The sequence below is a fragment of the Cheilinus undulatus genome, linkage group 18 (genome assembly GCF_018320785.1).
Source record: "Cheilinus undulatus linkage group 18, ASM1832078v1, whole genome shotgun sequence".
Taxonomy (NCBI): Eukaryota; Metazoa; Chordata; class Actinopteri; order Labriformes; family Labridae; genus Cheilinus; species Cheilinus undulatus.
Window position 1 is genome coordinate 3,712,888 of NC_054882.1, and position 17,157 is coordinate 3,730,044.

At 37.6% G+C, this 17,157-nt stretch overlaps 1 protein-coding gene across 1 annotated transcript; it reads left to right on the forward strand.

Annotated features, from left to right (window-relative positions):
• The first annotated feature begins 830 nt into the window (after nt 1–830).
• Nucleotides 831–13,132, forward strand: LOC121526169 (synaptojanin 2 binding protein). The gene is made up of 4 exons (XM_041812596.1): nt 831–1,022; nt 5,338–5,474; nt 5,878–5,973; nt 8,822–13,132. The coding sequence occupies exons 1-4, from the start codon at nt 959–961 to the stop codon at nt 8,963–8,965; spliced, it is 441 nt and encodes a 146-aa protein (XP_041668530.1). The 5' UTR covers nt 831–958; the 3' UTR covers nt 8,966–13,132.
• Nucleotides 13,133–17,157: the final 4,025 nt, after the last annotated feature.

Below are 17,157 nucleotides of genomic sequence, written 5' to 3' on the forward strand. Positions count from 1 at the left end.
TCCAATTCTTAATCATTAGTTTTAAAGGTTAAAATAAGATATAAAAGTCAAAGTTAGGAGTTGAAAATGTCAAAATGTAAGAAAAAAGTAAAAATTATGAGATGAAAAGGTCAAAATATGGAGATAAAATTCAGAATCATGGGTTTGAAAGTCAAAATATTGCTCAAAATGTAAAACTTTTGATCTGAAAAGTCAAAATACAAGAGAAAAAAGTCAAAATTATGAGATGAAAAGGTCAAAATTTGAGACAAAATTCAAAATAAGTTTTAATGGTCGAAATGTGAGATAAAATGAAAAATGATGAGTTTAAAAGATCAAACTTTTACTCAAAATTTAATACTGTGATTCTAAAAGGTCAAAATATAAGACCAAGAGTTAAAGCCATAACTCTGAGTAATAATTATGAGATACAACACTGAAAATATGAAATGAAAACAGTTTTATTTCCACATTCCTGACTTTTAATTAAATTATTTCTACTCTTTACTGTTTTTAATTTTTATGACTCATCAGGGATATTATAAATCATCAAGGTTAAGTTCACATTTTTGTACTGGAGGAAATCTGCAGACTTCATACTGGTGGGCCAGTTATAATAAAATATGATATGATCTGGTGGGCCGGGTATGACTGCACCACGAGCCGGATTTGGCCCCCGGGCCTTGAGTTTGACACCCCTGGGTTAGACTCTCCTGGAGTGCTCTAAGTAGTAAAAACCATTACATAATGCTGGGATGATGTTTTGCATTAATGGTTCAGTGATTTGCCTCCCTGCTATGTAATTCAAAGGTCGGCCTGCGGTGGCCGGTAGGGGGCAGCACCAGCCCGAAGCAGCCTTAGAGGAGCCGAAGGAAGCAAAGCGAAACTCCTCAATGAGTTCACCTTCAGATAAATAAGTTTGTCCCCCTTTTCTCCTCCACGCCGAAGATTTATTTTAACTCACGGCTGTGCTGACACCATGAATGGCTCCCTGCACTCCTCACCTAACGTGGTGGACATAAAACTGAAGCGAGGACCGGCAGGTAAGACTGGAAATGGGCAAACTGGACGCAGGGCTAGCTAATTAGTGCTACATGCTAAGTAGCTACGTAGCAGCGAAAATGAACGCTGTCAGAGCTGAAGCTAATGGCTAATTTGCTAATCAAAACTAGCCAGAGCTCAACTGGTAATGTGTTTCTGATGAGCTCAGGCAAAGAGGGAAAAGTCTGAGCTTTAAAAACGCATTTTAGAAATGAAAACAACGATGAATGCACTTATAACAGTGTGGTTTAATCCTGTGGAGCTGCTCGGCCTGTCAAAGTGAAACACTTTCTCCTCTTTAGCCAAAGTCTGCGGTTTGTTTGCCTTATTCAGAGTCATTACAGAGGATTGACTGTATGGAAGCCTAAATCTGCCAGTAAAAAGAAAACATATTAACACTGAGCATTAATGAGACAATAAATCTGCAGAAATATACAGCAAAAAGTCAGAATAAATCCAGATTAGGAGTTTAAATATCTTAATGATTAGATCAGGGATGTCAGACTCAATTACAGCAGGGTCCACCTTTAACCTAAAACTTTCAACCTTATTTTCACCAGCAATGAATTATGGGGGAAAAAACCTTCGCACTGATTAAAAAGGGTTTTGAGATAGAAAGGTCAAAATGATACGTTTAAAGGCTCTAAATCTGAGATAAATATTCAAAATTATCAACTCAAAAGGTTCAAAACATGGAATTTAAAGTCAAAATGGTGTTTCTTTAAAGGCAAACTCATGAGATAGAAAGTTGAGATCATGGTTCTTAGGAGTCAAAATGGAAGATAAATTCAAAATCATTGGTTTAAAATGACAAAGCATGAGAAAAACATTTAAACTTTGAGTTTTAAAGGCCAAACTATTATTTAAAATTTAAAATTGAGGCTCTGAAACAGGGGTCATCAAGTACATCTGTACAAGGGCCGGATTTAGTCTCAACAGAAACTAGGGGGGGCCGGATTTTCAGATACACAAAGATTAAAGAAATGTTTAATATTATTTTCGTCATTACCAGTGAGACCTGTCCCTATTATCTGTAACGCAGCAGGCCACAAGGAGACAGGCCTGACAACAGAATAGGCCGGACCTGAAAATCACAGAGAATGGGCCCTCCCCAGTTGTCATTTAGCACCTATGATAACCAATTTTTGACACTTTTAAGTCTTTTTTGATACTTTTTGCCCCCTTTTGCCTCTTTAACCCAATTTTTGAAAGATTTTAAACACATTTAAACCACTTATCATGCATGTTTTATCCCGTTTGTGACACTCTTATCAATTTTTCCGCTTTTCTTCTATTTTTGCCACTTTTAAACCCCCTTTTCATTACATTTTTCAACGATTTTTGCAACTTTTAAACAAATTTTTCCCACTTTTAACCCATTGTTGATACTTTTTGCCTCTTTAACCCAATTTTTGAAAGATTTTAAACCCATTTAAACCACATTTAATGCATGTTTTATCCCCTTTGTGACACTCATCAATTTTTGCCACTTTTCTATTTTTTGCCACTTTTTAACCCCTTTTTAATTACTTTTTTAAACATTGTTTTTGCAACTTTTAAGCCAATTTTTCCTACTTTTAACCCATGGTTGATACTTTTTGCCCATTGTTGCCCCTTTAACACAATTTTTGAAAGATTTTAACCCCCTTTAAACCACTTTTCCTGCATGTTTTATCCCCTTTGTGCCACTCTTTTATCAATTTTCCCTCTTTATAACCCCTTTTCATGACTTTCTTGCACTACTTTTTTGTCATTTGTAACCCATTTTTGATACCTTTTGTGCCTTTTTTCCTCTTTTACAATTTTTTGCCACATTTAACCTCTTTTCACCACTTTTTCTGGTCATTTTTACAGGACTTCTAATTTGAAAATGTCAACAAATGAAATAAAAAGTTAAAATCATAACTGTGAGATGCAAAATTAAGAATATGAAATGAAAACATAAATGTATTTTTATCTAATTATTTTAACTTTTTACTTTTTCTAATGGCTTAAGAATATTTTAAATCATCTTGGTTTAGTTTACATTTTCAAACTGGAGGAAATCTGCAGACCTCAGACCAGTGGGCCAGTTATAATAAAAATATGATATGAGCTGGTAGGCCGGGGGTAACTGCACCACAGGCCGGATTTGGCCCCCGGGCCTTGAGTTTGACACCCCTGGATTAGATGAAAGATCATTATCATACAAATTTAAAATTATATCACAAAATGTCATGTTGATGTGCTACAAAGCCAGGAATACGAGATTGTATTTCATATTCATGAAATGAGAAGGCAAAATTATGAGTTAAAGTGACAGAAAAGAAAATTAACACAACTCAGAATTAAATTGTTATATTTCTAAGTTAAAAAGTTGGTAATGATGGTGAGATTTAAAAATGAACCTATGTGGTAAATGTTAAAAAATCTAAGTCTGGTATTAGATAGAAAGCCAGAATTATCAGATTGCAAGTCTAATCATAAAAACACAAGAAGCCAAATTTGTGAGACAAAATCTAGAAAAATTCAAAAAGTGATATCTTTACTTAAAAATTCTGTTTTGTGTGATTAAAAAATAACATTTGCAGACAACTATTTATAATTTAAAGATAAAATTTCTGATGTACCAATAACACATTTTCCACACCAAGTATGAGTACAACACTTACATTCAAGATTACCGATACAGAGTACAGAAATGACTACTTAATGGTACCTTAAATGCTCTAGGAAGTATTAAAAAGTTTGTTTTTTGTTTGTTTTTTCATCAGATGTTCTCCATCCCTCCTCTTGACATATTTTCAGACCAGAATTATCGTTCCACTCCACTTTTGTCATGCTCATTTACATTAAAATAACAACTTTGACTTCATACTCACATAAATGAGAGGCTGAAATGATACTGAGCACCGCATCTGGGATGTGAACCAGAACTTAGGCCTGGCATCAGCTCTGAAACCCAGTACAGGTTAATCATGAGGTAGTAGCTCATAACTATCAGGCAAAAAGTCATTACTATGAGAAGAAAAGATGTGATTGTGGAATAAAAAAGAGTGATATGGGTCAAATATGAATAAAAAATCAGTCAGGAGAAGAAAAAATGTAACATGCCAACAACTCCAAAACGCTCTCGTGGACAAGTTGTGACCTGCACATTCACCATGCTATGAAATAATCATGGAACATTACGAGACGGAGATGTTTTGAAGCTAAATGCAAAGCCGGAACTACACTCCAGACATGGCTGCTGCACTGTGTCACTCCGCCCAGTGGTTCACTCAAGAAATAGATCCGAGTATTTGCTTCATGTGTCGTAATGTTACATAATCATACGTTATTATTTCATAGCGTGGTGAATGTGCAGGTCACAACTTGTCCACGAGAGTGTTTTGGAGTTGTTGGATTGTGTTTTTGATGAGGTTGATGAGGGAAAGCAAAAAATACCATCTGCTTCCATAGCATCAGCTGTGCAGCTGGTATATCGGTCCCCCAGATCTAGAAACAACTTGAACGGACAACTAAAGGAAACAAACCTGTTACTAAGACTATAGGAATTATGGCAATGGGAAAATCTGCCAAAATGTTGAAGTATCCCTTTAAAGACTAAAACTAGAAATAGCTGCCAAAATTAACACTGGAGGAAAGGAGCTCAAGGACGATTCAAACCCTTGCTGCCAGCTTCAAATACACCATCCTCTGTACAAACATCACCATTGGAGTACCAGCATCCCATAATTTTCACTATTTATCAGATAGTATGGATACACTGCCTCATCATTTTGATTTTATAACTCATTATTCGGGCATATTTAGCACTTATGATCTCACATTTTTCTTTTCATCTTATCATTTCTGCTTTTTTCCTTATAATTGCAATTTTTATTTGTATTTTGTTTTGATTTTGTTTTTTATTTCAGATATCTATCTTATAGATTTAATTTTTAATCTCATAATTTTGACTTTTTAATTATTTCTTTTAAGAACTATTTTCATCATTGAGACTCAGGTGGCAGATTTTTCTCATTTTACCGTGTTAACTATCTCTTAGTTCTGACTTAATCTGAGTGAGGGATTTTATCATCGGTGCAGAGGTGTCCTGTTTTTCTCTCTTACTGTCAGAAACAGGCTTTGGTTGTGGAGTCTTCTTCTGTTACTTAACATTTTATGATGCGTAGCGGTGGGTCGCTGAGCTGGAATGATTCCTGGTGTACTTTGATCCGTTGAGATAAATGTTATGACTGGATCTAACTGCTGAACTCTGGTCAACAAAAGCGTATTGAATTTCTACTCAAAAACCTTTATCTCACGCCGTCGTCTGTGTTTTTGTTTTTACAGGCCTGGGATTCAACATAGTCGGGGGCGTGGATCAGCAGTACGTGGTGAACGACAGCGGTATTTATGTGTCCAAGATAAAAGAAGACGGAGCCGCTGCTTTAGATGGACGGCTGCAGGAGGGGGACAAAATCCTGGCGGTAATAAATGTTTGCTTTTATCACGGGTGGAGGATGAAGGACAAGTCCATGCATGTCAAGAATTTATCAAAGCATGAAAAAGTAAATGAAGCGGGTGAATGAAAACAGGAAGTACGTTTACGGTTTTGATTTTGCTTTGTATTCTAAAAGGTTTTATTTCCTTACTTAATTTTACTTATTTTTTAACATTTTTTTGTGCATTATGATGCTCTTCTTCTTCTTTTATTGGGATTCATTGTCGTTTTTATTGGCTCTTTATGGTTGTGCAGCACTTCTGCCAAATGTGTCGTTTTGCTATAAACCTGATGTTACTACATGAGTAGCTGCAGCCCTGCTGTGCTGTTTGTCTTTGATTTGTGGTGATGAGGAATAAAAAAAGCCCTTTTTTGTTGTTTTTGAGCAGATAAATGGAGTTAAGCTGGAGGATCTGACACATAAAGCCGTGGTGGAGCTGTTCAGGACGGCGGGGGAGGATGTGGAGCTGCGTGTTCTCAAAAAGGTGACACTCTTATTCATCAGTTTGGATGTTTTTTAGTTTGAGTGCTTTGTTTTTTATTTTATAAGAGGCCAGAAGACTTTATCTTTAATTAAAATTGAACATTATTTTCCACCAGATTGCAGCTTTGTCTTTGTAAGTCACAAAACAAAAATGCTGTTGATCAAACTTAGAATTAAAGACTGATAAAATGCATGTTTATAAAGGCATGGCAATAAAATGTGTTTATATAAATACTGCTAAAAACCGCCAACGTAGATTAAAGTCCATGCACTAGTCAGCTGTTCCTGCAGGTGTGAACGTTAAACTTTGTACCTGTAGGAATGAAAGGTAACGCCAGGTAACATCCGCCTCACTTTCTCCAGCTGACAGACACTGATGTTTGTTTATCGCTGCCACACTGTGAGCAAACTCAGCTAGTTCCTCCATTCAGAGGGTCAAAGAATGCAGCATTTCAGAAAGAATGTTAGTGGTTCTCAACTGGTGGGTCAGGACCCAGTAGTGGGCCGCAAAGCTGTTTCAGTGGGACTTTAGTGTCATTATGTAAGCCAGTTTGCAGCAGAAATGCAATCTTTCTATGATGCAAAAATGCCAATATTAAAGAATAATTGATGAGTTAAAGCAGGGGTGTCAAACTCAGTCACAGCAGGGGCCGTACTCTGAACTTGGGTCTAACCTGAGGGCCTACCAGGTCGATATTTAACCAATTATGGGGGTACAAATCTTGGCACTGATGATAAATGATTTTGCAATTTGAAGGTCAACATGATAAGTTAAAAACTCAAAATCCGAGATAAAAAGTCAAACTTAAAGGTAAAAACATGACATTTAAACTCAAAATAATGTTTTTAAAAGGCAAGATATGAGACAGAATATTGAACCCATGAGATTTAAAAGTCAAAACTGAGATAAAATTCAAAATCATAATTTTTAACAGTCAAAATATGAGGTAAACATCGAAATCATGTGTTTCAATTGCCAAAATATAAAATAAAATTTTAAATCCTGCATTTTTAAGGTAAAAAATGAGATAGATTTTAAAGTAAGGAGTTGAAAAAGATCAAAACATGAGACAAAAGTCAAAATAATGGTTTTAAAAGGTCAAATAGGATTTAAGATTTAAAATTATGAATCTAAAAGGTAAAAATATGAGATAATAAGTCAAAGTTATGAGATGTAAAGATTAAAATATGACATAAAACGTCAAAACTTTAACTTTTAGTCATAACTGAGATGCAAAATTGAAAATATAGAAAAAAAAAACAAATTTCTTCCCCACATTCCTGGCTTTTTGTCAAATTGTTTTTAATGGTTACTTTTTGTAATTTTTATGACTCAACAAGGATGTTGGAAATCATCAAGGTTAAGTTTACATTTTTATACTGGAAGAAATCGGCAGACCTCATACTGGTGGGCCAGTTATAATAAAAATATCATATGATCTGGTGGGCCGGGTATAACTGCACCTCGGGCCAGATTTGGCCCCCGGGCCTTGAGTTTGACACCCGTTAGTTAAACAGAAGAATGCCATGGCAAAGTCAGTGATCAGTGGAAGTGCTTACATCCATATGTTTTATTTTACTCTGTTTTGCCCTGATGACAAATGTAATTTTATTTCCATGACTTTTTGACCTATTTATCTCTTTATCTCCAGGCAATAAGATAACCAGTATGGTCCTTTTTCCAAATATAGTTGATTATTTTAAAGTAATACTGACATGAACAGCAACTTCAGAAAGACCACTTTTTGTTTTTTCTTCAGTTGCAACCTGATGCTACAGTTGAAAAAATAATTTTACTCTCATTTATGTACACGCAGTGCCCCATCATGACAAAGTGAAAGTGTTTTTTTTTTTTTTTTTTTTTTTTTTTTTTAAGAAAAGTATTCAGACCCTTTGCAGGAACACCTGAAATGTAGCTCAGGTTCCTGTTTCTCTGGATCTTTGCTGAGATGTTTCTACATCTTCATTGGAGTCCACCTGTGCTAAATTAAACTGATTGGACGTGATCTGGAAAGGCACACACCTTTCTATAGAAGGCCTCACAGCTGACAATTAGGGCTGGGCAATTAATAGCAAATTAGATTAAATCACAATATGGCCTGCTGCAATTTACAAATCGCACAAGGTGCAATATTTCTTTTACCTGACATTGTGTCAAAACGCCAGTTTAATAAATCATTTCTGCAGCAGCGATTTTATGCACATTATGCAAACATACAAGTGTCATTTTTTTATGGTTCACAAAAATCCTCCTTTTTGTGTTTTATGTTTGTTTTTCTTAATCAAAATGGGGGACATAAAATGCTGATGTCCTTAGACAAAGCAAATAAAAAGGAATGAGAGAGCAAGGGAAAGACGTGGGAAAGCGTTGCAGGCCGGACTCTAACCCGGGCCAACCGCACACACAGGGCGTGCCCCAAACCACCAAGCCACCTGTGCCCCAATACTGGACATTTTCATGATATATATTTGAGGGGTTGGAACTTTTTGGGGGAATTTTGGTTATTATTTCTTATTAAGGAGGTCTTTTCTCAAGGTTTCAATTTATTCTTAACCCCCATGATAAAATTGGAGAAACCAAATTCCCATGCTCTCAGAGGTAAATAGAGTAAAATAAAATGTATGCATGCATGTCCTTGTGTATTGATGCTTCTTCAGACATGTTTGTTTTGCTCCTTCTCTTTGTTCAATCGTGGTTTTTTGCATCCATACAGTAACATTTTTCATCAAAAACACTTGGTAATGATTGAATGATTTCAGAAATCTGGGTAGTGATCGGGTCCTGGCTGAGAATATAAAAACAGGGCGATTTGAGTGTTAACAGTGTTTTTTGTGTCTGTTTATTGCAGTTATCTCGTCACATGAACGGACCCACAGGCTCTCGACCCGAGCAGGAATCTTCAGTGTCTTCTCTGGGAGTTCTCAGTGTGTTAGCAGGAGCTGCAGCAATCGTTGCATTCATTTACATACGCCACCTTAGGAAGCACTTTTAATCACGCCGACATCTGTTTATTATTTTAAGATCAAAAACTTCGCTAAAGGCCAAAGAGGTGAAAGAGGGAACAAACTCACCACAGTAGACGTTGTTATTGTTATTAAGAATTCAGATTAGTAGGTTTTGGTGTCACTGATGAGTTTTCCATGTTCATGTGATTAACGGTAGCTTCCGGACACCCTCCCTATGCAAAAAGACGCTCTCTTACCGCAGAGATGCCTTCATTAGGGCTAACTTTGTGACTTTAGGGGATGAATGTACACGGGACATTCCTGCTGGTGGGCCCAGCTCAAACAGCTACACAGAGGTCGAACACAGAAAAAAAAACATGTAAATATCAGCAAAGTCAGCGCTTTGCATTAAAATAAACAGGCTGATTTTTTATATTGAAGGTTGCACAGAACCAGAGAGGAGCGGCATCCTGCAGTCAGTGAGATGGATCGTGCAACTGACTATTTTTTACCGTGCCTTATGAAGAAATATTGGTGTCCAGTTATGCTTAGCTTCATATCAGGATTAAAATAAAGATACGCCTATGCATTGAAACCTTAAATTTATACCTTAAATTAAAGGATGTTGCTGCTGATAATCTACATTTTCTTACTTTCAACAAATCCTATCACAAAGCCTTAAAAACCAACAACTTTGTCCCTTTCCTTAAAAAAGAACGACAGGTAATAGAATAGAAGATATTTAATGGAATTTTCAAATAAACCTACTAAGACAGCTGCACATTAAAGTTTTAATGCATTGTTGTGAAAAATAAAGCATTTGTAAGGGGCTACTTTTAGCTGAAGGTTAATCCACACCAGGCCCTGTATCGTGGCATTCGTAGATGGAGTGTAAGTAAACTAAAAGACAAAATAAATTGTGCATTATTGTGGATCTTTAGTCTTCTGCACAGAAGGAAGGAGCTTTCTGAAACAAAACATTCTGGTTTTATCAGCTGAATCAGGCCACTGTTCTCTTTTGTCTTCTGCAGGGATTTGTTGACAGTAAAGCCGGAGATCTACTTGCATTTCGTCTCGTCTAAGCTTGCATTTGCATAGCAGTTCAGCTGCGTCATTGTTCTAATTGTAAATTTACTTGACCGTGCGATGCGTGCTACCAGTAGAGGGCACACAAGAGCTCACACATCAGCTACCTGATGTGTGCGATGTAAACTACAAACATGGCAACACTCAAAGTTGCCATAATGTTACTTCTAAGATCAGAGCTTACAAAAAACCCCACCAATAATCAATAGTGCTGTCAGATCAGCTCAGACTGGTGACTGGCTCTGATTGGTACTTTCCTCCGTGCATGGATGTAGTGGTCTTGGTGTTACGGTTTTACAAGGGACCGTGTTAACTGGTGACCTTTAGCTGGTAGATGTTGTCTCAGCAGCTGTTTAAAATGAAAAAGATCCCTGTAATACATCTTTATTTAATTTTTTATTATAGTCTCAAAGTATACACTTCAAATATGCACTAAATGGAAAACTAAAACATAGCAATGGTTGCTCTCATCTGACATGGTCACTCTTTGAACTGTAGCACAGATCTAGTTTCCCATCAGGGTGGTTTCACCCTGAATCTGAGCACACTCAGCCCTAAAGTTTGGCTCCTTTGGGTCGCTGTGGCTCGGTAGGTAGAGTTGGTTTGATCTCCAGCTCTTGCAGTCACGCGTCGATGTGTCTTTGGGCAAGACACTTAACCTAAATTTGTTCCGACTGCTAAGTCCGTGGTGTGTAAGTGTGTATGGATAGATATGAATCAGATTAGCTAGCACTGATGGCTATCAAACTCTGCTACATTCAGCCTCTGTGTGAATGTGGATTGAATGGAGTGAACGGGTTACTCTAGGTCAGTTTGAATACAAGCGTACAGTACTCAGGCACTTTGCCTAGCCTGCTTGAAGAGGTGGCACGACTCTGGCTTGGCACACGGCAACCGTGCCCGAGTTCTGGGTACTCAACAGCGAGCTGACTTTGAAAGATGCCTCCTGTCTCTTAAAAACTGTCTTATCCATATAGCCAGAACCTTTTTCCACCTCTGCACATGGAAGTAGGGAGAGTGTCCTCTTTGGCGTCTTAAAAATGATAAAATCATCCATCAAATCCTGCAGGATGGACTCCTTTGTCTGCAGGGAGAACAAACAAATGTCAGCCTGAGTGATTGCCTTGGTTGCCTCTTCTTATTTTTTCTTCTTAGCAGATTTGCAAAGCAGCAACGCACTGCCACCTACTGTATTGGACAGAATACTCATGCAAGTGTGCTCGTGTGCAGGGGATAGGGGTCAGTACAAATCAATCGTGAAATCACCCTTAGCATTTCAGGTTTCTATGTCGACCTTTAAAGCATAACTTGTCTGTTCTATGTATTTTGACAGACATGTTCCTATCTGTGCAGTGGGTAATTATGCCAAAATTATCCCTGCTGCTGTGCTGACTCCCCTACATCCCCTCTTGTGCATGCTGCATTTGTTTTTGAGAGAACATGCACAACCGACACGCTAAACAATGCAGGGGAAGTGTTATGCATTGCCATAATTAACAGCAAGTATGTCTCCGGCCTTGAAAAGTAGATTATGCTCAGACTCATCTTTCTAGAGGACCAAAGTGCGAGTAACTAAGGAAATATAAATATATATATAACATTTTTGATACTACAGAGAGTTCTCTTGTGCAAGCCAGTCATCTCTCATGTCTACATTTCTTTGGTAGCCTACAGAGGACAAATGCCACACTGTTTCTTAGGTGGTTTTGGTGTTTTCCTCGAGGTTTGCGTCCTCTGTTGTCTTAAAGTTTGTTAAAAAAAAGCAAAGCACATTTTTTGCACATGCCGTATCCATGCAGAAGCAGTCTGAAGTATTTCCTCTTGCAAGAAATTCTGTAAAAGCATGCTTTGCATCACTCCAGCCTTTTTATTTTTTTCTATTTTGAGCCAGGGTCAGGAAAGCATTTCATTTCTCTCATACAATTAATCCAAGCAAAACCTATATCAAGAAACAATCTTTTTAAAATCTCAACATGTCTTGCAGACAGATCATCTTGTAGTTACTTCCACATGATTTTATACCAAGCTTTTGCAACAAAATCTATTTATCTCTGATACATACAGCTGTAGCAAGCCAGATTGCAATATAGTGAGGCATGATCAGTGGGTAGATTGGCAGAAGCTCTGCAGCAGAAATCTAAAAATTCTAACACTGACACTGAAGAGATCGTCAAACTGGGCGCTGGTAGCTGAAAGCAGCAGGAACATTCATTTAGACACAGTCCCTGGAAAAGATGTTGAAATGTAACTAGCTTTCAGTACCTCTGGTTGAGCTTATGAACCAAGACATGAACGTTTTCTAACATATCTTAAAATGAGGAATAGCCACAAAAACATAGAGAGGGGAAAATTAGCTTCACTCCTGATGTAAGTAGACCGACTTCAGAGGGAAGGGTGGGAAGAGCAACTGTCAGGTATAATTCATGACCTCGCCAATAGATGGCACTAACTTCCACATGCAGGTCCAAAAATCTACCACTTTTAAGGAGTTCATCATAAAGAATATATTATTGTTGGTCTCTCAGGCAGAGCCGCTAAATCCATATCATTAAACCCAGTCATTCTTTAGAGATAAAGAGAGGCAGCTCATTATTAACCCTCAGTCATGGCAGTCATGATGCTGCCATGTTTGAGCTGAGTGATGCAGCTATTGTCACCATCCACATCTTCTGCTGAGTGCTTGTCTGTGAGATGAGAATAAAAATAAGAGTCTATGTTATAAAAGAGGACACCAGTTGTTCTTGTTGTGAAGGATTTCTACAGGAAAGCAGCTGGAGCTAGTTCACTTTATCGAGGACGAGTGTCTGTCAACAGCTTCTTTGTTTTTGCACTAGCCACAATCATGGAACTCCTCCAGTGTCGGCCTTAGAGCAGGTGAATACGTGAGTCGTTCGTGTTTCAGGTGTATTTGTCCTCGTGTCAGTCTGCAGAGCATCCATCAGGCGGTCCGCTCCGACTGTGTGTGACTTTTTGTCTGTAAATACATTTCATGTCGCTCTGCTGAGTGGGATTGTGAATATGTGCAGAATGCCTGAAAAAATGGATCAGAAGCACTAATAAATTATGCAAAATAGTCTTGTGTTTTACATCCAAACACCTACTGTATTAAAATTCATGTTGAATTAAGATGGTTTGGCTTTTTCTTTTGGTGTTTGATAGCATGTAAACCTGAAGATTTTACCAAAGCGCTGTGCAGTTTAACCCTTTTTTTAATCTGGTGGCATTTTAAACTGATATGATCCTAAGTTTAAATTCCTAAGCACAAAATAAGTTGTTTTTTTTTTTTATATCCAATCACCAAAAATTGCAGCCAAACGTTTGCAAACTGTCTAACTTGCTCAAAAGTTTGCAACATTGATTGTTTTTGCAATTTAGACTGAAAAGAATTGTCCTGCAATTTTTTAATGGATTTTTTTTATCCCCAAATCACCAGTGTTTATCAGTTTTCAATATATTTGAACTTCTTGATGCCAACGCTCATTAAAATATCAAAGATGGTTACATTTTAAAATACATGCATCAAAAAGTACCACAAATTTTAAAAAACTTTCAACTCAAACCAGTGTGTCCTTTGTGAATCCCCATAAAGCGTCCCCTAGCTTAGTATTATAAGGGATTAATGCAGTAATATATTTCATTTAGTGCATTGAAAAACCGAAGAATTAGCTTTTTGTTGTATTAATGTTTTACAGATGCTAAAAGCAACTTAAAGTGGTCCTGACCAGTCAAATTCAAACATAGATTAGAAACCTATTTTGAAGTCCAGTGCATTGAGTTGTGGGAGATTTCCTGTTTTTAAATACCAAAAATTGCAGGCAAACTCCTGCACATTGTCTAACTTGCTCAGAAAAATAAGCAAAGTTTCAATGCCAAAGCACTGCCAATGTTTTTGACAGTTTAGACTGTATATGCAGTAGTTTGCTTGCAATTTCTAATGGATTCATTCCTCTCCTACACACCTGTTTGATAAAATGGATGTAGTTTCTTATAGTTTTTGTACATTAAAGGCAGAATCTGACTTCATTTTTAGAATTGAAGAAACATTTGGATCTCAAAAATAGGGGCCGTAACCCTCTTCTGTATGATTCAGACAGTTAAAACTCAGGTTGAATATCTGATATCCTCAAATCCAGTCTTTTTCAAACTTTTTTCGCCCAAGGCACACCTAAGGTTAAGCCAGAATCTCAAGGCACACCATACTCATGTAAATACAAAATAGACTTTTTAAATAATATAACCGTTGAGGTTGCCCATAAGGGGGGATAAAGGGGAGAGGTTTCTGGGGCCCAGACAACTGGGGGTGGCGAAAGTGGGCAAAAGGTGCCTAAAAGGTGGAAAAAATTGGCTAAAGTGATGATAAAATATGGAAAAAATGGGTAAAAAGGTGGCAAGACAAAGTCGAAAATGGTTAACAATCGGCGTAAGGGGCCAAAAAATTGGTTAATAGTTGCAAAACATGTTGAAAGTGTAGAAAAGGTTGCAAAATGGGTTACAGGTGGACAGAGGGGTTAAATATTGTATAAAGGTGGTTAAAATGCTTTAAAAGTGATTAAAAAATGGGAAAAATTAGGCAAAAAGTGGCCAAACAAAGGCAAAGAGAGTGAAAATTAGCAAGAAGGTGGCAAAAATGGGTTGAGAGTGTCAAAAAGGTGACAAAATAGATTACAAGTGGCAGAAAAGTAGCAAAAAAGGGTTAAAGTTGCTAAAACATGGTAAAAAGGGATGAAAAATTGGCAAAAAATGTCCAAATAATAGCAAAAGTAGGCAAAAATCGTCAAAAAGGTAGCAAAAATGGGTTAAATGTAGAAAAAACTTCCAAAGAAGTTGCAAAAAATGGGTCAAAAGTATTTTTAAAAAGTTGCAAAACTGCAAAAAAGCAGCAATGTGGTTTAAGTTGAAAAAATGAGTGGCAAAATGGGTAGATAAATTGGTCAACTTGGTTAAAAGTAGTATGAATAATGATAATTTTAACATAAATTTCAACTCAATAATAGCTTGCCAAATAAGGGAACTGTTGGCCAGGATGCTAGCACCAATGCTACTGATCCAACACACATACTCCAATAATTCACAACTGGGTTTTTTCAGGGGTCCAGCCAGATTCCCAGGGCACACCTAGACTTGTCTCAAGGCACACCTGGACTTGTCTCAAGGCACACCTGGACTTGTCTCAAGGCACACCTGGACTTGTCTCAAGGCACACTAGTGTGCCCTGCCGCACCATTGGAGAACCACTGCTCAAATCAATTAGTGCCAAATTGTGTGTTTCACAGTTGTTTACATTCAGGAGGGGCATAATCATAAAAACATGATAAGTAGTGAGGAAAAACTGAGAGTCATGGCTTATTTTCTCTAAAGTTTAAATCTTCTTCGCACACACTGTGCAGGCTTGCTGTATTTTTCTCATATTGTGCACATTTTTCCCAATCAGTGACAATAATTGATCAAAAGATATAAATAAAAATACTCCATACAAAATTATAAAATCTTATACTTTTATTATTATTAAGATCTATGGGTCAATATTGATCACTGGTATGTGATTATATTTTTTAGCGACCGAGCCGAAAGAAGGAATTAAATAGTGACTTTAAATTTTACTCGAGTTGTAAAAACGTGACTTAAAAATCGTTTAAATCAAAGTTAGGCTGGTGCAACATTTTTTTAATTCACAGACATTTGGCTGACATCTTTATTTTTTATTTTTGTTGCACTAATACTTCAAAAGTGTTAATCATTGGAGTTAGCAACAGAAACCATAGCACCGGATATGGCTTCAAAATAAAAGCACTCCCTCGATTTTGACGAGAAGTCTGCGAAATACAGCGATTTATTAGAATATCAGCTGCTGATTACTGTATGTACACTTAAGAGAAGGAAATATATTATGAAATCTATGTTGCCATTTTTGTGTGAACCCGTCAGAAAAATACACTTCAGTCGTTGAATCCTAACGGTTATTGTTTGGCGGTTTAGTTGAAAAACTTTCAACATTTGTCAAAATGGGGATTGCTCAACGTTTAAATAAACATTAATAGGATGTTACCTATATTAAGTATACAAATAATAGCTCGATATCTTGCTTTTTTTTTCTCGACTTAAACTTTATAAAATCTTTACCCGTAAAGCTAGCAAGCTAGCTATGGAGAGTAAAGCACCGGAAGTGGTCCTTCAAAGTAAAATAGCACTCCCTTGATTCGAACTACAACGATTTATCACCGATTAAATACCTAGTACAATTTTTTTTTTTTTTTTGTGAAACATTAAGAAAAATACACTTTATATGCCAAATGATGAAAATAAAGTTAACTTAGACGTTGAATATGTCCTTACAGTATTTAACGGTCGATTTGGGGCAGCCAAGAATTAAATGCAGACGTTTTTAAAGTTGTTTTTTTAATATATATTAGTAAAATTGCTTTGGTCGACAAGAAAGCGGTGGGACTGTGTTTTATGTTTTTTAAAATAAATAAATAAAATCAGTAAAAGACACCCACTCGCCCGGGCTCTCATCAGCTGTTGGAGGATGTTGCCTCGGAGGCAGAAATGATGTAATCAAACCGGAGAGAGACGGAAAGAGGGAGAGACGGAGCCGGAGCCGGAGAGCACACTCTCGGTACATCTCTGCCCCCCTCACATAAATCACTTTTCTCATATTTTAAACCTTTAACGAGCGAGTTTTTCGGTGGGTCACCGTCCGTTTCCGCCTTGTTGGAGGAGTCATGTCGCGGATCTTTGTGCACTCCGCGCGTAGAAGAAGAGGATGCTGGATGCGGACCAGCAGAAGGAGCAGCACTGGCCGGTGATGCTCCCCCCTCTCACCTCCTCCATCAGCTGTAATTATCCACCATGGCTCAGGATTCTGCTCCCACGGCTGCTCCAGCGTCCTCCGGGTGAAGATGGCCCCGCTCTCCGCCTCCGCTGGTCCGCCTTTGCGCCTGTGATGAACCGAGGGCGCCTGCTTCAGACCCCCACACTCGTAGGCCTCTTTCTGCCCGCTCTGGACCATGTTATCACCTCAGAACTGTGTAATGTGACATTCTGAGCTGTTGATGGTGCTTTTCCTTCCTTCAGCATCGCTCACTACTGATCATTTTTGGAGCTGGCGGTGGGGGAGATGCTGCACCACACTGTGTCCGGCTTACATCTGACT

Coding starts and splice junctions, on each gene's coding strand:
- LOC121526169 (XM_041812596.1), top strand. CDS start 959: ATGAATGGCTCCCTGCACTCCTCACCTAACGTGGTGGACATAAAACTG. Junction 1,023..5,337: donor ACTGAAGCGAGGACCGGCAG/GTAAGACTGGAA, acceptor TTGTTTTTACAG/GCCTGGGATTCAACATAGTC. Junction 5,974..8,821: donor AGCTGCGTGTTCTCAAAAAG/GTGACACTCTTA, acceptor TGTTTATTGCAG/TTATCTCGTCACATGAACGG.